The 20,539-nt window shown below is 46.8% G+C and overlaps 9 protein-coding genes across 9 annotated transcripts; 5 read left to right on the plus strand and 4 right to left on the minus strand. All coding sequences in view use genetic code 12, as the record gives it.

Annotated features, from left to right (window-relative positions):
- Positions 1-246: 246 nt before the first annotated feature.
- Positions 247-684, minus strand: LODBEIA_P04920 (40S ribosomal protein uS12; the record flags this gene model as incomplete). The annotated part of the gene is made up of 1 exon (XM_066975194.1): positions 247-684. One exon carries the CDS (start codon positions 682-684, stop codon positions 247-249), a length of 438 nt encoding a protein of 145 aa, XP_066827430.1.
- A 349-nt stretch (positions 685-1,033) lies between these two features.
- LODBEIA_P04930 (uncharacterized protein) lies at positions 1,034-2,776 on the minus strand (the record flags this gene model as incomplete). The annotated part of the gene is made up of 1 exon (XM_066975205.1): positions 1,034-2,776. The coding sequence occupies one exon, from the start codon at positions 2,774-2,776 to the stop codon at positions 1,034-1,036; it is 1,743 nt and encodes a 580-aa protein (XP_066827431.1).
- Positions 2,777-4,627: 1,851 nt separating this feature from the next.
- LODBEIA_P04940 (uncharacterized protein) lies at positions 4,628-6,949 on the plus strand (the record flags this gene model as incomplete). The annotated part of the gene is made up of 1 exon (XM_066975216.1): positions 4,628-6,949. The coding sequence occupies one exon, from the start codon at positions 4,628-4,630 to the stop codon at positions 6,947-6,949; it is 2,322 nt and encodes a 773-aa protein (XP_066827432.1).
- A 353-nt stretch (positions 6,950-7,302) lies between these two features.
- LODBEIA_P04950 (uncharacterized protein) lies at positions 7,303-10,428 on the plus strand (the record flags this gene model as incomplete). Its single annotated transcript, XM_066975227.1, has 1 exon — positions 7,303-10,428. The coding sequence occupies one exon, from the start codon at positions 7,303-7,305 to the stop codon at positions 10,426-10,428; it is 3,126 nt and encodes a 1,041-aa protein (XP_066827433.1).
- Positions 10,429-11,271: 843 nt separating this feature from the next.
- LODBEIA_P04960 (uncharacterized protein) lies at positions 11,272-14,574 on the plus strand (the record flags this gene model as incomplete). The annotated part of the gene is made up of 1 exon (XM_066975238.1): positions 11,272-14,574. The coding sequence occupies one exon, from the start codon at positions 11,272-11,274 to the stop codon at positions 14,572-14,574; it is 3,303 nt and encodes a 1,100-aa protein (XP_066827434.1).
- Positions 14,575-14,871: 297 nt separating this feature from the next.
- On the plus strand, positions 14,872-16,014 carry LODBEIA_P04970 (uncharacterized protein; the record flags this gene model as incomplete). The annotated part of the gene is made up of 1 exon (XM_066975249.1): positions 14,872-16,014. One exon carries the CDS (start codon positions 14,872-14,874, stop codon positions 16,012-16,014), a length of 1,143 nt encoding a protein of 380 aa, XP_066827435.1.
- A 40-nt stretch (positions 16,015-16,054) lies between these two features.
- Positions 16,055-17,278, minus strand: LODBEIA_P04980 (uncharacterized protein; the record flags this gene model as incomplete). Its single annotated transcript, XM_066975260.1, has 1 exon — positions 16,055-17,278. One exon carries the CDS (start codon positions 17,276-17,278, stop codon positions 16,055-16,057), a length of 1,224 nt encoding a protein of 407 aa, XP_066827436.1.
- Positions 17,279-18,590: 1,312 nt separating this feature from the next.
- On the plus strand, positions 18,591-19,316 carry LODBEIA_P04990 (uncharacterized protein; the record flags this gene model as incomplete). The annotated part of the gene is made up of 1 exon (XM_066975271.1): positions 18,591-19,316. The coding sequence occupies one exon, from the start codon at positions 18,591-18,593 to the stop codon at positions 19,314-19,316; it is 726 nt and encodes a 241-aa protein (XP_066827437.1).
- A 149-nt stretch (positions 19,317-19,465) lies between these two features.
- LODBEIA_P05000 (uncharacterized protein) lies at positions 19,466-20,185 on the minus strand (the record flags this gene model as incomplete). Its single annotated transcript, XM_066975284.1, has 1 exon — positions 19,466-20,185. The coding sequence occupies one exon, from the start codon at positions 20,183-20,185 to the stop codon at positions 19,466-19,468; it is 720 nt and encodes a 239-aa protein (XP_066827438.1).
- Positions 20,186-20,539: the final 354 nt, after the last annotated feature.

Raw genomic sequence — 20,539 nt, forward strand, 5'->3', positions numbered from 1 at the left:
CCATGAAAGAATTCCACGGCAGTCTCGACTACATCTCATCCTCGTTGTCTTTGTCTCTTTTTTTTATCGTTATTTATTGATTAGATTGTATACAAAAGTGTGACAGCCGTAGGTGAGGATAATAGTCGTCACGAAAAACAAACACATCGGCAATTTGGGTCTATCGCTTGACTGCTTGCTTGATTGATTGACAGATTGACAGATTGGTAATGTACATATGCAAGGAGGTCCAGTCCGTCCATCCATTTACGATCTAGGCTTTTCCTTCTTCTCCTTCCACAAAGCCAACAAAGAGACACCCGAGACTTTGACAACCTTGAATCTAACACCTGGAATATCACCCTTAGCCTTACCTCTTCTACCGAAACCAGCCAACAACACTTCGTCATTCTCATCGACAAAGTTCAAACAACCGTCATTGGGGACGAAAGCAGTCACCCTCTTACCGTTTTTGATTAACTGCACTCTGACACACTTTCTAATGGCGGAGTTTGGTTGTTTCGATTCAACACCGATTTTTTCCAACACGATACCTTTGGCGTGTGAAGATCCTCCAAAGGGGGAGGACTTGAAGGCTGTTCCCAATAATCTGGCTTTATAAGCTTGGTCGGCCCATCTGTTGTTTCTCCTGTGAACTCTCAACTTTCTGGCGGAGTTTAATCCTCTTGGTTTACCTTTTCCCATATTGAATTGATTAGTTGATGAATCAGAGTTAGACTAGGGATGATGATGATAAAGAATCCGTGAAAAAAAAAAAATTTGGCTTTGGTGAGACTGAAACTGAGACGGGGCGAGAGTGGGAGAGACACTCTGTGTGTGTGAGTGTAGGAGGTGCTCACAATAGATGGCAGTATTGATTGATTACACAAAATTGCAGAGACTCTCACTACTTGCGTGCACCTTCATACATTTTACACTAGGGCTGAGCCCTAATGTGCACGTGCATCACTGAGTCTCTACTTTTAATATAGTTAAACTGCTTTGCAGCTTTTGGTAAATGGTAAATAATGCGAAGCTATACAGGTGGTGTCTATTACTTGCTCAAGTTCAACTCCTCAAGTTGATCGTCCAATTTAGCCAAACGTTCCTTCTTCCGCCTCTCGTTTCTCGATTTCTCGTCGGCGGCGTATTTCTGGTCCATGTAATCGTTCAAGGCCTCTTGAGTGTCGTAGAGCAAGTCATCAATACCTGCTCTACCGACATTACTGCCATAGGAGTATTCGTTCTCCGGTTCTTTCAACACGTCTCGTACTGATTCGTTGCTTGAGATCTGGCTATGCAATCCAAAACTGAAGCACCATTTCAACAATTTGAGTCGCACAAACAAGAACCACGAATTGATCTTGAGCAGCTTGTACTTGGAAAGTTTGATGAATGACGTGTCCGAGACGGAATTGAGGAGCTCGTTCCCCTCTTGAGTTCCGCGATATACTTGTTCTCGCTTGTCGTTGTCGGTGTACAAGTCTATTGTGTTCAAGATGCTTCTAAACACCGAGCTCACTTGCCTCTTGTCCTTTTTAGACACCTTTTTTGATGATAGGTTGACAAGTCTCAGTAGCACCGATTTCAATGCCTCCTGCTCGTAGTACGGCGAATTGACATTATAATCGGGATCGTCGATGTCATCACCGTATTGATACGTGTCTCCTTGTGCTTGGGCATCAGCAGCATCCTCTCTACCATAGTCGTAGAGCTCATAAATCACGGCAATTGCGCGTCCGGCGGCTTTGGCAATGTCTCTGCTTTCATCGTTATCCAAAAGTGGCACTAGCTTCAACATCAAATCCTCGCTAACTTTATTCATGTACTCGCCTCTGCGCATCAACGTCGACAAGCACGCCACGCCGTGAAGTGCAGCCATGGCAACTGATGCCTCGGCCGAGACTTTCGCCATGGCTTCATTAACCAATTTCTTGTCCAAATTCTTATCGGTGATAAACGTAGCATGTTCGCGGTCGCCCGTTTCAACTTCTCGTTGCAACGCAGTAGCACTTTCACTATACCCCTCGGCAATCTCCATCAACATATTGACTCTGTCGTCGACTCCAAAGCTCGAGGACCCGTTGTACAAAATCAACGTGAGCACGGTGAACCCCAGGATGACGTTGGCCTTGTTTTCAGCGGTGACGATACTGTTGGCGGGCTCAGTGATCAAGTGCTCAATGTGGCTCAACAAGTCATTGCTGACCAAGTTGCCAAACTCCTCAATGTCGCTACAGACCAACGCGATCAAGGAGCGGAAAAGGTACAAGAACTCAGTTTCACTGCGGTAGTTGCCGCTCGTCAACTGGTTAATGAGCGTCATCACCACGTCGTCATCGACATAATTGGCACGGTTCCCGGCGTTTTCCTCGTTGTACAACACGAGCGGTTTCGAGACGATGATCTTGTACAATTGCGCCAAGAGCAACTCCCTCGACTGCGAGCTTATATCACTTCGCGAAAAAGTCAACGAGGTGATGATATCCTTGATGTTGGAATTCTCCTGTATTCGCTTGCTGTTCAACAAGTGTGCCTCATGTTGTCTTCGGTCTCCAGCACTAATCCTGTCTTCCTTGGCCACCTCGCCCATATCCTGCTGGTTCAAATTCCCGAGTTTCTCCTTTAAAATCTCTTCGATTCTCATCAAGTCCTGCTCTTCAAACTCGCCCTCATCGTCGGAGTCCTCCATGGGTGTCCGCGAGGCCGACGCCGCCCGGGACAGCGAGTTCGACAAGATGCCGCCTGCTCCTCCTCCTCCATCCTTACGGCCCTTATATAGCGATCGACGCGACATGGTGGCGGGTTCTTGTTAGTAGATGGGTAAACTTTACCAGTCAGAAAAGGCTGGGATAGCAATTGTTTGTAACTTTTTTTTTATGGCAAGGCAGAGATGTCTCTAGTCATTATACAAGCAGGTTCTCAGAGATTATAATAGCATCTCGTACCGGCAGAGAGATGTCTGTCTGTCTGTGTGTGACTATGTGTGTGTGTCATGCTACATATTTCTACATCGGCTCTACTGCTTTTTGTTTGGCCATGTGGTAGCGCGAAGTAAGGCACTCAGTTCTATAAGATAAATACAAGATGGAAGGGAAGGGGAGAAGCGCCTTCTTGTCTCCAACCTTGCAAGACAGAAAGAGAGAAGAAAAGAACTCTGTCTAGTATGCTAAATGGGGGATTCGGATAAACCACTCCCTTCTTTCAGTTTAAAGTTTATACCCCAGGATTCCATATTCGCGGTGGTTGGTAGCGTGCAGTTGAAGTAATTGCCAGATCACGTGACCATGCTCAACCGGGCAACCGAGCCATGTGATTGTCACATGGAAACCCGCAAAAAAAAAAAAAAGCATGTAGAGGCGACGATAGCGGGGCTCACAGGTTGGATCCACTGCTGATGGAGTCAAAGAAAAGCTGGAATAAAAGGCGGCTTGTAGCTGTTCGCGATCTCTGCTTTGATTTTTTCCCGGTAATAGCCAAAATGGGAAAATGCTACTAGAGATGTTTGGTTGAAACTCGGACACGGAGCTGCAGCACAACCTTTTACATTTTGAAATTTCACACCAACTCTTTCAAAAATTGGTTTACGTGGCCCCTATTTGACTGGCTAAGCACTACCACGCCCCATAAGTACTTGCAAGCTCCAACTTATACCCTGACAACTGTGTTCCTGGCCCTTCGCCTGAGTGATTGCAAAATCCCCCCATCCCCTACAGCCTCCATTGCGTGCCAGCGGGCGAAAAAAAAAATACTTCAGAACCAAAAAAATTGCTCCTGGTGCTTTTGTGTAACAAAAATACCGAGGTAGTATGACATCACAACCTTCGTTTTCTGTTCAATTTACCCATCTCCAATCCGGTGGCAGATTCCCTTTTTTTTCTTTTCCAGAGGTGGTAAGCGACAGTGGTAAAGGGGAAAGGAGAGTCTGCCGTCAAAACGTATACTGTAATGTGACATTCAGCAAGAAGATTTGCGGACGGCGGGCCCTTCTATTTTCTTTTTTTTTTACGAATGTGATAAGCTTTCTCTGTTTCTTTGAAGAGACAGATTCCAAAAGACATTGACTGAGGCAGAGGTGCGGTTCTAGGCAAGGGGAGCTTTCAAAAATAAAGAAAACAGAAGTGAAGCATTCCTCATGACTCTATAGTTGCAGCATTCCGTCTCCTGATGAGGTGGGATAGACCACGTGAGGAGCTGGGAGGTGGAGTTTTGACACATGAAGATGCTCGCCTTCTCTTGTTTCCTTCTGGCGGCGCTTTTGTGTAACTTCCTCTCACATGACAATAGAGAACCTCTCTCTCTCGAACTTTCAACTGTTGATGCCGGGCATAATAACCACTGAACAACAAAGGGCAAGAACTGCGGCAATATTCCGTTTTCCAAGCTTCAAAAACAATCACGAGACTGACCAAGAGAAAGAGAGGGAAAACTACGTCCCCCATATAAAGAAAAAAGCAGCCCTAGCCACCAACAAAACCGCGTTTCACTCAGTTTCAAGCCATACGGGAAAACTAGCCAAAATTCAACTGGATTGCGTGCTCCCAGCCAGCTATCGAATCTAAACGGGCTGAGGGGGGAGTTCCTCCATTTTTTTTTCCATATATATATATATATATATGACTGAGTGTCATCATTCATCGCCTTCGTCATGACTGAACTATACTTTCTACGCCACGCCGAACGAATAGACCATGCGCTCAAGAAGTCCCCATCGGCGAAACCAATCACGGAGGAGTACAAGCCATTTGACCCTTCCTTGTCGGAGCTGGGCGTTGAGCAGTTGAAAACCACTGTTGAAGATATATGCCACACCACTAGTGCCTTTACTGATAAGGAATCATCGTTGAGAAAGAATGTTTATATCCATTTCAGCCCCTACTTGAGGTGTTGTCAGACTGCAGACGTGTTAATAACAGAGTTGAAGGCCAAATTTGCTGAATCATTTCCCAACTACAAGGTGAGATTCCAGCTATTGGGGGATTTTGCTCTTAGTGAGTGGGTTCACGAGACGATGGAAAACAAGCCACCCTATGTCGATTCCAACGATGCCTACAACATGTACACTCCCAATCTAAAGAGATTGAAAAATAAAAATGCGTGTTCAAACTTCAGACCAACAATCACTTTGGGCCACTACAATGGACCCGGTTTAAGCTTTGACGAATATGAACAGCGGTGCAAGGAGTATTTCCAGAAACTATTGGCTACCTATGACAAGCCCTCGTATATCAAGAACCAGGACATCATAGTCGTGGTTTCGCACGGCTACTTGATCAACAACCTCATGTCGTACTTTGTCAGCCATCCGATATTCCAGGAGATCCCCGAAGCCGCCATCAACTTTGCCAGACGCGAAAAGAAGCAAGAATTTGAGAATAGCCAGGATGATGACTTTGACCCCGGGCATTACGTTTGGCGCATGGAAAAGGATGCCTTGGACTTGTGTGAAAATGAAGAAGAAGACACGGTTCTCAATCTCGAATCAAACATCATCTATTACAAGACAAACTTCATCAAGAAAGAAGACATGGCAAGTAAACCTTCCAAGGTCCAGCAAATGAAAGACGAGTACAAGCCTCGAGCATCTTTCAAGATCGAGTCGACCTCGGCTTCGCAAAGCGGCGACGGCAAGCAGCCCCATATACAAAACTACCTCTGTCCCGCGGCGAAAGACTGGATCCCCGATGCAAAACATTTCCAAATCAGAGAAAATTTCAAGGAAAAGCTAATAAATGACGAATCTTTCAAAAGAGGTTTTTCCATCACTCATCCGCCTTCGCGCAAACTCAGTCCTGACGTGTCGCCAAACTCGGCCCCTGGTAGAACCAACTCGGTGATTGACTTGTCGAAAATCTTGAGTAACGAGTCGATCCAGCCGCTCAAGTTGAAATACTCCAACACCTCGGACATTCCAATCCATAAACTCAATTCCAAGGTCAACTCGCAAGTCAACCTTCAAAGTCTCGCGCAGGGGTCATCAACAGAAGACTCTCACACCGATTTGCCCAAATACGTTTCCCACTTGCAGAATAGGCATCGATCGAGCTCCAACCCTAATTCGTCGGTGTTTGTGGTTCCCCAAAGTAAAGACTCGTATTTCCCTCAAGTCATCAATAGAGTGCGCTCAAATGAGTCGGACATGTCGCTAGATTCGGTCGGCGAGCAAAGCTTTGACGAGTTGGACATTATAGATGAAAAATCTGAACCCTTGTTCACGTCAGCGGGATCGGCAGCTGCCAATGCAAACGCAGTGCGAGCATCGCCCATAGACACGCTAAACCGAGCCAGGTCGCTCAACAAGAAACGAACAAACAATCCGCTTTTACTTTCGTACGAAAGGCGCTCGCAGCAAAATGTATCGACCACGTTTGGCAAAATGACAACCGCATCGCCTGCAATTGGCGATACCGAGGAACGAGGAGGCACCGATGCACAAGCAGAACGTGGCCGTCCAAAAAGCTCCAACGATGCAACAAATGACTCTGATGGAGAGAACGATAGAGATAGAGGCAGCGACAATGACGGCAATAGCGACAGTGACAGCGATAGTGGCAGTGATGCCGCAAGTTTCCATAGCAGCAACAGTGAAGAAAAGAACTTCTTGCTCAAATTCACCAAAAAGCCCTGCGGAGGAGGCTCAACCCATGATTTTACCCCACGCTCGCAGATCGATACATCGAGTTGCAAACCGGGGAATAACTCCATCAACTTTTATTCCAATGCAACCAACACCACTACTACTCGCAACACTAATGCTAATACTAATGCTACTACTAGCAACAACAATAACGCTCCCTTGGCTAACGTCACCAAGAAATCACGGCCAGTTTTCTACAATTTCGACCCCAGCGACGATAGCGACCCCGAAATTACCGACATGAGACTGGCTCAGAATTTCAATAGAGATTTAAACCAAAGTCCTTCGCGCAACGAAGATAGGTACCTTTGGTTTGGACAAAAGAGACTGTAAAAACATAGAAAATAGACTTTACAACGAAAACAAAACCAAAAAAAAAACATATAGACATAACTCGTAAATTAGAATAGACTCCATTTGTGAACCATTTATAGTAATCTTTGGAGAGTGTTTCCTCCTGGAAGGAAAAGAGGTTCACACATGAGATAACAGTTTTTAGGAGGTTTTTTTTTAAAAATGATGAGCATGCATCCCCACCGTTTTGCCATTCCTATTTTGGTGTAGTGTGCGGCGTAAGGCTTTTTTTCCACCTCTGCAGTGCTCTTAGTTGTAACTCCGCTTGCAACAACCCATATACACCTACCCACACACATATACAACACTTTCCTTTCATCGATCAACAGCCAATGGCCACGGCTTCATCGTCAACTCAGATTGACGACGGCTCACTCAGTAGCAATGTCCCCAGAACCATTGGTCTAACGAGCGAGCTCGCACAGCCGATAGCCTTGAAGATCGACTATCTAGAATGCACCAAGGCACATCAAGAAGTAGCCTCCTTGTCGCAGAAATTCGAGGACCCAACCGTGCTCAAGAAATTATCCAACATATACATCAACTCCGATCTAATTTGCAAAGTCGAGGTGTTTGACGGCAAGAACAACAACTCCATAAGCATACCGATCCAAACGTCATACAACTCGTTCAACAATAAGCGAAGGCAATGGGATCAGGACCTCAAATTGGCCATTGACTACAGCCAAGTCAATATGGACTCGTATTTGAAATTCACCTTGTTGGAAATTGTTGACACCAAGCCCGTCGTGTTCGGCGTGGGGTTCTTAACCTTGTTCCAGTTTAGTAACTCTACGTTGAGGACGGGGTCTCAAAAGATACCCATTTACACCGAGGGCGATGTGGATGACATCACGGGCAAGTTAAACTACGGCGAGTTGCGAGGGCTAACTGCGTTGGAAAAAGACCGAATCCGGTATGAAAATGGAGATTACCCCAAAGTTGCCTGGCTCGATAAGCTTGCACTCGCCAAGCTTGACACTAAAAGGGACGAAAACAAACCTCGCGATCACGATTACTATTTACACGTCAAGATGCACAGATTCATGTTTGCTTATGTCTATTCGGATGTCACGTACGATGTCCCCGTTGTTGAACCCATTCAGGACCTAGTCAAGCCCATGACGCAGCAGCCCATGAGTAAAGTGTTGAACTCCATCGATATACCGTCCCGCGGCCCCAATCCGCGCGAGATGAAAATATACGATCCCGATTTTGACATCACGGCCAACTTTGTCAATGCCACTAACCCTGTAAATACCTTCTTGGACCCCATCGAGCTCAAGTTCCACAAGCTCGAGAGAAACATCAACAACAACTCCATCATCGATAAGGATCTCAAGCCTACGCCGCAATTGAGAGACGAATTGGTGCGCATTTTGATCAAGCCTTCGAATGCCGAGCTTTCGGACAATGAAAAGAACTTGTTGTGGAGATTCAGGTACTATTTCAGCAAGAACAACTCAAGCGATTCGAATGCGCGCTCGGCGACTTCAAAGTCGTTCTTGCCCAAGTTTTTAAAATCGATTAGCTGGGAAAATGACTATGAATTGGACCATACGTTCAAGGAAATCCTACCGTTGTATTGGAGCGTCGACAAGTTGCAAATCGGCGACGCCTTGGAATTGTTGGATAGCTATTTCAACCCTTACGTTTTGGCCAAGACTGCGTATCAAGAAGACCGGAACGCCACGAGAAGTGTCGACCGGTTCAAAGATGATGCTAATGATAACGTCGGGGGTGGCGATGACGAGCTGAAGTTTAAAAAAATCTTTGACAATATTTCATACTTGAGAAGACTAGCAGTGGAACGGTTAAAGTTGGCCAGCGGCGAAGAGCTCTTGCTTTATTTGTTGCAGCTCGTCCAGGCCCTCAAGTACGAAGCATTGATCTATAGAGACGTGTGCCAGCAGAATGAGGACGACGCGGAACCCTTGTTTGTGAAACTACCGCTTGCAAATTTTCTAATAGAGTCGGCCGTGGTGGATGAAAAACTAGGGAATTTTTTTTACTGGTACGTCAAGGTGGAGAATGAAGACCGGTTGACTACTAATGCCACTGGTGGCGATGGTCCAACGCCAACCAACATCTATTCGATGGTGCTCAATAAGTACATTGAGCAATTAAAGTCGCACTGCCACGAGTACAAATTACCATATTATAAGCACCTCAGGAGACAAATTTGGTTCATAAAGAAATTGACCAACTTGGTCGAGCTTTTGAGAAGTTCGTTCAAGAAGAACGAAGCAACGATGCGCAAAGTTGAGTTTTTGAGAGAATACTTGTCGAACTCGTCAAATGAACTCCTCAAGTTCCCCGACCCTTTCCCCTTGCCGTTGGACCCCTCAGTGACGGTTTGCGGCTGCTACCCTCAGGAATCCTCGGTGTTCAAATCCAGCTTGGCACCTTTGAAGATCACCTTAAAAACGGTGGAAAACAAAAAGAGCCAAACGTCGCAAATATTTGGCAAAAAGGCAAGCAAGCATGGCAAGTACCCGTTGATGTTCAAGATTGGTGACGATTTACGACAGGACCAACTAGTGATCCAGATCATCAACTTGATGGATCAGTTGTTGAAGAATGAGAACTTGGACTTGAAGCTTACCCCGTACAAGATCTTGGCCACGGGCCCCGTTGCAGGGTTGATCCAGTTTGTGCCTAATGAAACCTTGGACTCCATCTTGGCGAAAAACACTCAATATGCCGCCGCTTTGGTTGAAGACAGCGCTGCTTATACTGAACCTCCGCGCGGTCAAATCGCCGCCAGCAATGGCATTCTCAACTATTTACGACTCCACAGTCGCGAGCAGCAGCCAAGTGAACCCGTTTCGAAGAGCGTGCTCCACTCCACTGCCACCTCGTCTGCCTCCAACATGTCGCAGCAGTCGGCCTTAAACGCATTAACTTACCAGCCAAAGCAAGCCGTCACCTCGGATCTCGGAGTCTCTCCCGTGCTAATGGACAATTACGTCAAATCGTGCGCAGGCTACTGCGTCATCACCTACATCTTGGGTGTGGGGGACCGCCACTTGGACAATCTACTCCTCTCGCCCAATGGCAAATTCTGGCACGCGGATTTCGGCTACATCTTGGGCCGTGACCCCAAGCCGTTCCCCCCCTTGATGAAATTGCCCATCCAAGTTATTGACGGAATGGGCGGGCTCCAGCATGAAAACTACAGCATTTTCAAGAGCTATTGCTTCATCACGTACTCGGCGTTGCGGAAGAATAGCAATTTGATCCTCAACTTATTCCAGTTGATGCTCGAGACTAATATACCTGATATACAAGTGGACCCGTCGCGGGTTATCGAAAAAGTGCAGGAGAAGTTTTGCTTGGGCATGAGCGAAGAAGAAGCAATTTTACATTTCCAGAGCTTGATTAACGACAGTGTTTCTGCGTTCTTGCCTGTTGTTATTGATCGATTGCACAGTTTGGCCCAGTACTGGCGTGCTTGAATTGCAGAGGCCATCGCAGAGGCCAGTGGAGAGGACAGTGTTGAGATGGATGGTTGAAGTTGAGTAGAGTCTGGAATGTCATACTTTTGGACTATTCATCGTTGCCATGCATCATCAACTTTTGATGACAGTTCTCAGCTCAACAGAGTCGATACTCAATCAAGGCTCCTTTTTGCTGGAGAGACCATAAACCTTGGAGGGATAGGGCACGGTGGCCCATTTTAGTGTAGCGCAACCACCAATGTCGCGTTTTATGTGTCGTGAATCTGCTTTTTTTTTCTCCCGACACTGCTTACCCCCGCCCGCGCGCGCCAGAAAGAGACAAAAAAGGCCATTCGACTTGCTGCTGCATGCGATTGCAACTTGAACTGGATTTGTTTATCTTTCAACCTAAAACCGACCACCATTTGCAACTAGGACCCATTTTTTGTTTTTTTGTTTTAATTTTGAGCCTGCGGTCGAGATCGATTTATTACGTAGGGCAACAGTCACTCACCTAGGTACATTGCGACTATGACAAGTAAGTCGTAGTTGTGTGGGTATAGCCTCATCTAGCCTCGGGGTTCATCTTTTGGGAATTTTTCGAGCTCTATTATTTAAAAAAAAAAAGAAAGGTCTAGTTGTGGACAGTTTCTGATTAACCTTTTTTTTTCCAAGAGGATCCCAATAGGAATCCAAAAACGCTCAAACTTTCCTCAAGTCGGATTCATCTCATCACCATTACAATTTCGCTCGTTCACCAGTCACCTCATTTTCAAAAAAGAAAAAAAGAACTAGGTAAGTTGTTACTGGCATTAGGCATAGGCATTGTTCATCTGCGCTGCGCCGTTCCTTCAACCAGCTATGGCATTACCACCACTACCATTCAAGGTTAAAACCAACGTGTCATGGCCCGGGGAGGAGGAAGGAGACTTGGGCTTTCTAGAAAACGAGTTGATCCAGGTGTTTTCCATCGTGGACGACAGTTGGTGGAGCGGGAAACTTAGGCGTAATGGCGCCGAAGGGATATTTCCCAAGGACTATGTTGAAATCGTAGTAGAGCAGCAGCAATTCCCACTTTCAAGCACTTCCAATTTGGGCACACCAACCAAGAACGAGTACCGGAAAAGCGGCAGCAGCACCCCTATCAAGCAAAATGGCCAGGGCCCTCTACTCAATTACAAAATGGGCGGGTCTTCTATGAACAACTTGAGTCTGCAGAGATACTCCGATAACGAAAGCGACAATAACAGAGGCCACATGTTGGCGCACTCTGAAATAGAACACGGTTACAGGCTGCTGCAAAACGCATCTCCAAAGGGCAAATACACGTACCAACAACAAGAGCAATTGTTACGGCAAAGAGAACTCGAAATCCAGCACCTCAAGCTGGTGCAGATGCAGATGCAGATGCGCACTCTGGGACCGACCACTCTGAATGGCAGGACAAGCGCGTCTGGCCTGGCGGTGAATCTTGCCACTTCCCAGATCCCACATGGCGCTATTCGGCAAACCTATTCGCAACAACACTTGCCTCAGCACATCACGAACTCGCTGTATTCAAAGAACTCCATTTCTTGTGATGATTTTAGAGGCAAGGTTGCCAACGAGCACATACAGGCGCAGTACCAACACAGTCCGAAAAGAACGCTTGCTTCAAAAGTTGCTCCGGAACCAGGTTCTTCTTTATACCAGAAAGATTTGAGACGGATCCCCAAAGAACAGGAAATCTTGAAGGAGTACGAAGAAATAGCCAAAAAGAGAGCTCAGCTCGAGGTGGAGTTGCAGAAGTTGAAAAGTGGCGATGTCCCAGCCGGCCCCAATTACTCGTACAAGTTGCCGTTACCATCGCCGTCGCCTCCAGTTTCAGCTTCACCATCGCCGTGCCCTTCACCTGTGAAAGCTCTGGGACACAACCTGTCTTCAATCAATTCCTACGGCACCCAGAGCGATGAAAACAGCAAGACCCGCTCTCGCGATGACTTGAGCAAGAAGCTTTCAAAGTATGTCACTGATGAGGAGGAAGACGCTGGCGATGTGATCTACGAGCAACCAATGACAAATTACAAAAGTCGTCCTGGCCCATGCACTGGTGCCAATGGTGGTGGTGATGAATCTCCACCGCCGCCACCGCCTCCGAAACATTCAAATGCCACCGCCAACAACAACAACAACAACAACTACAATGGCCCACAAGGCGTAGGGTTTCACTCTAGCCAACTGCAAATGCGAATCCCTTTCGATGGCGACGATTTCAAAGTTTCGAGCCACAAGGAAGACAATCGTGCTTACGTTGACGAGGAAACTTATCGAAAATTGTATTTGCAACATGAGGACTTGAAAAGTTCAATCAAGTCCTTGCAAAGCGACGTTATGAACTTATCTGAGTTGAGCGCAACCAGTGCGGGCTCGTTCATGAGACACAAGTACGAGAGGGGGTTACAGGAAAGCCAATTGCGGATGTCAAATTTGATGATTGGTGGTGACGACAACTACGACGACGATGGTGGCGCTGCTGCTGCTGGTGCTACTGATGTGAGCAGGGAGTTGAAACTGAATGTCATGGACTCGGTATTTGAAGACAAGAAAAAGAATGGCAACATTTTCAAAAAGATGTTGCGGAGGTCGACGCATGAGCAACTAAACCCCATAGAGAGAAAGTTTAAAGAAGAAAGCGAAATCGACTGGGCAGCCTATAAGGTGGATCTCGGCAGAATGAAGTCGTTGACTTCCCAGGAGAAGCAAGGACGGACAAAGCGGGAAGTGAGAAAAGAGGGCAACTTGATCGTCAGGCCTTTGGACTACATATCCGAGATCAACACCAATGAAACCACCACTGCCACGGAAACAGAGGATGCAACGCGACTCGAAGATGTCGCGTACCAAAAAGTGCAGGCTTTTGTTGACAAGTATGACGTTAGTCACGATTTTAACGATTTCATCTCGGACGTGTCGATGAAATTTCACAAGTCCACCGTGAATAAAGTCAGATGTGTGCTCATGCATCTCAGCAAGTTCCACATTATCGAAGAGACATCGAGCATTCTGCAGATCAAGCCCAAGCTAATGGAAGTGCAGAAAAAGGGCGAGGCGTCCGTTTTCCAACTAAATTACATTTTTAAAAAGATACTCGATGCGTTGAGGATCCCGTGCGAAATAGTGTTGGGGTTCTGGAAGAAGCCGAATGAATTCTACCACAATGAGCAGTACTTCATCAACCATTGCTGGTTGTCGGTATTGATCGACGGCAACTTTAGGTTGGTTGACATTTACAATTTTGTCAATGCGTCCATTTGCAATCTCCGCGAGTCCAAGGTCAATGAGTTTTACTTCTTGACCGAGCCATTGTGCCTAGTGTCGACGCATATACCCTCGATTATAGACCTACAGCACGTCATGCCTCCCATCGACCCAAACATTGCTTTCTACTTGCCGAGAACGTACTCTGGGTTTTACGCTAGCGAGCTCCAATTTGCCAATTTCAACAATGCGCTAACCAGACTCAAGGATTTGGAAGTGTTTGAATTGGAGCTCCACCTTCCCAAAAACATTGAGCTTTTCACCCTTGTCAAGACGCTGAAAGTGACCACCAACGAGTTGAGTCTTTGCCAGGTGAAGTGGGCCAACCACCAACGAGTAGCCAAGATCAAAGCCATCTTGCCCCAAAATGAGCAGATTGGAGTGTTGCAGATATTTGCCGGGCCCAAGGGTCTCCAACGACACTTTGACAATATTCACGAACTCGCAATCGTGGTTCCCCTCATGCATGAGGGGCAATCTAGACAACTCAAGCTCGTGCAGAGGTACCCCACGGTGCAAAGCCAGAACCACGACTTGTACATCGTCAAGCCGCAAACCTACAAGCTCATCGCCAAGAACCCGTACGTGTTTGAAATCGAGCAGTACCCGAGCCAAGGCATAGACTCGCGCAGCGCTCAAATGGCGCAGGATTTCAAAATCGTGATTGAGTCGCCGCTGGGCAAGTATTTCAAATTGACGAGAGAAGACGAGCTGGGCCATCTGGGCGTGAAACCTTACGGCGTGTATTCGTCGAACATCAAGTGTCAAGAAGTCGGGATGTATCGTGGTTTGGTGATTGGCGATAGTGGCAACAGCTGGTATGTGTTTGCCCAGTGGGAGAGCGTGGGCGGCCTGGTACTCAACTGAGTCTTTCTTTTCCTTTTTTTTTCTATTCTGGGACTTTCTTAATAAATATTAGCATCTTATATAGAGCTCATCATCAGCATACATGATCATTTAATCAATAAATCAGTGAATCATTCATTCATTCATACATCGCACGGCATGTTCCTCGAGTGGGATTTCTCTCTGTCTCTCTCTCAGCTAGTATTTTCTCGGGTAGGCGCGCATCGCGGTGGAAAGAAGGCCTGGCCTGCCTTTTGCAAGTTCCCAGATCCTTCTCCCCGATTTCACAACGACGAGCTCCACAATCCACAACCCACAATGTCATCAGCAGCAGTTGAGAAACGGGTCTCCCAAGCTGGCGCCATACCCGGAACAAGCATGTCACTGGTGGATAAAAAGTCTTTCACGCCACCGGTCTCGCTCGAAGACCAGAACGCTTCCATCCAGAACAAATACACCAAGGAGCGCAAGGTCGGTGAAGGTACTTATGCCGTGGTCTACTTGGGCAAGCAGCGCAGCTCGAAACGGTCCATCGCCATCAAGGAGATCAAGACGGGTCTATTCAAAGACGGGCTCGACATGTCCGCTATTCGCGAAGTCAAATACCTCCAAGAACTCAAGCATCCCAATGTGATTGAATTGGTGGATGTGTTCTCCTCGGCGAATAATTTGAACTTGGTGCTAGAGTTCTTACCGTTTGACCTCGAAGTTTTGATCAAGGACAAGGACATCGTGTTCAAGAGCGCCGACATCAAGTCGTGGATCTTGATGACCTTGCGCGGAATCCACCACTGTCACCGCAACTTCATCCTCCATCGAGATTTGAAACCGAACAACTTGTTGATTTCGCCGCTGGGACAACTCAAGATTGCCGATTTTGGGCTCGCGCGAAGCCTAGGTAATCCCAACGAGGATCTCAGCTGCAACGTCGTGACGCGATGGTACCGTGCTCCCGAGCTATTATTCGGAGCCAAGCACTATACCGAGGCCGTCGACATTTGGTCCATCGGCATCATCTTTGCTGAGTTGATGTTGAGAATCCCATATCTTGCAGGCAAGGACGACGTTGACCAGTTGGACGTCACGTTCCGCGCCTACGGTACTCCAACGGAACAAAACTGGCCCAACGTTTCGAGCTTGCCGTTATATAATGCGCTTCATGTTTACCCACCGCCGTCGAGACACGAGATCCGCTCGAGGTTCAGCGCCGCGACGGAAAAGGCGTTGGATTTTTTGATCTTGTTGACGCAATTGGACCCCAGCAGAAGGTGCAATTCCACCCAGGCGTTGTTGCATGAGTATTTCACTGAGAGTCCGCGACCTACTGAGCCTGAGGACTTACCCAAGAAGAAGAAGAAGAAGACAAAACGTGACGCTGAAGATGACGATGACGATTTGGCAAGTTCGAGCAATGTCAATGGCACAGGCAATGGCAATGGTACCAAGAAAAGACGCGTTTGATAAGCATGTGGAAAAGGGGAAGAGGGGAAGGGGGGGGTGTCTATTTGTGATATATGCTCTTTACGTGCTCCGCTATGGCCCATGCTGAAGTCAACCCGGGACTTTCTATACCCAACAAATTCACAAACCCGGGCAACCCTTCTTCTTCCTTGATGACGAAATCTGCAAATTGCAGTTGGCTTTGCTCGCGGGACAAAAGTTTGGGGCGGATCCCCGAATACGACGGCACGAGTGAATTTTCAGTTATAGCAGGGAAATACGTCTTGATGGCCTCGTATGCTGGCGTGAGGTTCTTGGCGTTGGGGGTATAGTCGATCTCCTCGGGTTTGGTGATATCTAGCCATTCCAAATCCGGTCCAAACCTCAATTGGCCCCCAAGATCAAACGTGAGGTGGGTCCCCAAGGATGACGCGTTGGGGTTGGGACACGGGTAAATCAACTTGTCGGTGATTTTCTGCCGCAATGGCTGTTCCGGTGTGTAGCTGAAATAGTTCCCCTTGGCGAAATAGTACTCATATTGGCGCGGTTCCGGTAACACCATATTGGCAACCTCTGCCGCGAAAACACCAGCGGAATTGACCACGTTATCCGTGGTTAACTCTATTTCTTCGCCGTCTGTCTCCATGGTCACGGTATAGTTACTATTTCCCTGATTATATTCTATATTCGTCACTTTCGAATTCAATCCCACCGTGCCGTCCGAGTTCTCAAACCTCGCCTCGTGGAACATCACCAAATCATGAGCAGAGATGATCCCCGTCGTAGGACTCTCCAAAATGGCCCGCTCGGCTCGAATCAAAGGATAATCCCGCTTTGCCTTCTTTACGGAGACCATTTCAACAGGCACATCCAACTCTCGCGCATTCGACGCTAGTTTCCCCAAGTACTCTTCGTCCGCCTCCAGCTGAGCCACGATCCACTTGCCGCACCGCTGCAAACTAACTTGGAACGTGCCCCGCTTGCAAGCATCGTAAATCTTGTTCTTGCCCGCGATGCACATCTGGGCCTTGTGCGACGTGGGAGGGTAATAGAGCCCCGCGTGGATCACTTCGCTGTTGCGCGAGGTGGTCTCTTGAGCTAACGCGCCATGTTTTTCCACTAGGAGGACCCTGTTGCTGGGTTCTTGTTGGAGTTCAGCTGCCGTCGCGACGCCGACTATGCCGCCTCCGATGACTATATGGGAAAAGTCCGAGCTGAGTGCTGTGGTGGAGCGGAAGAATCGTTTTGCGAGACAGAGCGAGGCTGGAAAGGCAACCGGGGGCATGTGTTGTGTGTATGTGGAGCACTATTGAGTGCCACTGGGGAATATCGCGAGGTTGTGGTGGTGAGTTGCGGCGGGTCGGGAATCGAATCGTCGCGCGCTGGAGGCCGTGGCGTGGCATTGCTGGGGGGAGGGTGCGGCAAGCCGGTTAATCGCGGCGTAGAGAAAAAAAAAAAAGCCAGGTGGATGAGTTTGGAGCGATGTTGCTCGACGATGTTTGATGCGCTAGGCAAGAAGGGTCTGAGCCCTTTCTTTCTGAACCAACGTTACTAGGATGGCGCCGTGGGGGTGGGGTGGGGGGAGTTTGTCACGGTATAACACAGTTTGTTTCAACCAAACCAAAGCATCCATTTTCTTCAAATTTCGTCACTCTTTTTTTTTCTACTTTGAAACCATCTTCGACTCGATGTGTAGTGAGTTTCTTTCAGGGTTCAACTGAAAACACCAGAGTTAAACGACTCATGACAGGCAGACTAGAGTAAAGAGCGAGAAGCTCAAAGAACCTTTGCTGTTCTCCTCCATTTGCTTATGCAAAGGAAGAGTTGGGAGAAGACTGCGTTAGAGAGAGTATTCTCTGTATTCTCTACAGTCTATGGTGGGCGGATGGCGTGGCTCACGTTTCTTAGAAACGGCAACACTTTCAGATCTCGATCTTTTTTCCTTTTTTGTTGGTCAGATCGGAGTTGGATTCGGGAGATCTCTTGAAACCCTGTCGCTACGAGAACATGAATCGAAACAAAGCAGTTTCGGTGTTGCCCTGTTGTTTGCGGTCCTGTCGATGCCTCTCTCTCTGACTTACACATATAAACTGCAAAGAAGAAGAAGCAAGTGGTGGTATTCTCACTGGTAGAAATTATATATATACGCTCACATGTAGTTGTTGTCATAGTGTACCCACACAGTCAATTGTTCAAAATCATCCCATCCTGCTTATCTTCCATATTCTACCTACTCGGCTTCCTTTTCCTTTTCCTTTTCCCTTTTGTATACTTTGTTGATTAAAATAGCAGTCTCTACAAGTGACAGAAGGTGAACTTTTGATCACATTCCGCTTCGTTCTTTCTTTCATTTTTTCCTTCATTGTTCTAGTCTGTTCATTTGCTGCTAATCTGGAAACAACGCTTTTTTGGACAGATTGTGGAAATTATCACGAGAGTTTCGAAAATTGCAGAGTTGCAAGCGAACCAAAACAAATAATTCGAGGGAACCTTTCACAGCCACAACCATAAACGCTATAAGCTAGTATCTACAAAATTAACCTAGCCACGGCACAACCTACCCAGCCAAGGCAAATCAGACCAAAAAAAAAAAACAAATGAGGAGCATAAAGTCAGTGGTGGTGGGAGATGGTGGAGTGGGCAAGACTTGTCTATTAATATCGTACACAACAAACACATTCCCCAACGACTATGTCCCCACGGTGTTTGACAACTACTCGGCATCGGTGCTTATAGACGGAGAGCCAATAAAGCTAGGTCTCTGGGATACAGCAGGCCAATCAGAATACGATAGGTTGAGACCCTTGTCGTATCCTCAAACTGAGATATTCTTGGTGTGCTTTTCAGTGATAAGCCCCGACTCGTTCCAAGACGTCAAGATGAAATGGGTGCCTGAAATATTACACCACTCGCCAAAGGACATTTTAATGCTACTTATTGGAACCAAGATAGATTTAAGAGACGATGCCAATGTATTGGACGAATTGGCTTATAAAGGCCAAAAATCAATAACATACGAACAAGGGTGCAAATTAGCCAAAGAAATCGGTGCTGTGGATTACATGGAGTGCTCTGCTGCCACGCAAGTGGGAGTCAAGGAGATTTTCGATGCTGCAATCCGAGCTGTGTTGGAGCCTCCTTCGCCGCAGCATGATAAGGATTACGTTTCAACTGAACAAAGCTCTGCTGGCTCGGGGGCTAATGGAGATGGTGCGATCGGAGGAGCAAGTCTGGGCAGGCAGAAGTCGAGTAATAATGGAATCTCGAGTGGATCTGGCAAAAAGAGGAAAATCAAAAAGGCTAAAAAGTGCGTAATTTTGTAAGATTGGTGAGGGAGAGAGGGAAACAGAACCAGTTACATAGAATAATAGTCAAGTTCCCGTTAATAGATGAACTTTAATACAATTAATTATGTTCAATATATGCTTCAATGCAGTGCTGAAAAAATCTACTTCTACTTCTTCAACCAAAATTACTGCATCAAGGCAGCTCTCGAAGGATGTAGACCACCCAAGTCCCGCTCGCTAACTTTACTCTTTTCCTTCTTCTTCTTCTCTTCCGCCTCTTTCATCTTTCTCCTGTTTTCAACAGCTTTTTCATTCTTTTCCTTCAATTTCTGCTGTCTATTCTCGGAATTGCCGCCTCCGCCAACAGTCAACTCGACATTGATCTTGCGTTGTCTAATCTCACTATGATGCAACCTCAAAGCCAGCTCCATCTTGCTCTGTATCTCCTTGGTGTCATTATCAAATTCCAAAAATGCAATGCCTTTGTTTGATCGTACTCTGATTCTATCGGGGCCACATTTACTGAAATGGGCAATGAGCTCCGCTTTCTTTATATCATACGGCAAGTTTCCCACAAAGAGGATGAATCGTGGACTCCTGGGCTCGCCAGAACCGGTGGTTGAGCCTTTGCCCTTTTTGCCCCGTCTTGTCTTTCTCTTCTTCTTGGCTGGTTCTTCCGATCCACTCTCTGCAACAGATCCCACTTGATCTTTGGATTTGATCGGTGCATCACTCGGCTTTGTAGCTTCTGCTTCTGCCTCGGCCTCGGCCTCGGCCTGTTCTAACTTCCTCTTTTTGGATTCTTGCTTGTCTAGTTTATCAGCATCTCTTTCTTCCTTCGATTTACGAAACTGCTTAGATTTCTTTTCCTTTTTGGAAAGTTTCGCTGGTGCTACTTCCGACATCTATTTCTATTCTATTTCCCCTTTGTTTCACCTTAAAGTTCAGATGATTGTTGACTTGGCCTGGTGTTGTGGGTACACGTCACTTATCCTGGTACCTGAGAGATGCGATGGAGATGGAGATGGAGATGGAGATAGAGATGGGGTGTGTCTGGTGTTAGGTGGAAAATATAATTTTGTGTAACTGTTTTATCTCTTTTTTTTTTTTTTCTTTTTTTTTAAGTTTTAACAAATTGGTTGAAGATCACTCGAGCCGGGTCGATTAAATTTCATATGTCAATGAGTCTGTTTCTCCCGTGGAAGTCAAGATAAGAAGTTTTAGAATTGACCAATTCAGATAGTACCCTTGACTTTTGA

This window comes from Lodderomyces beijingensis, assembly GCF_963989305.1.
Source record: "Lodderomyces beijingensis strain CBS 14171 genome assembly, chromosome: 1".
Lineage (NCBI taxonomy): Eukaryota > Fungi > Ascomycota > Pichiomycetes > Serinales > Debaryomycetaceae > Lodderomyces > Lodderomyces beijingensis.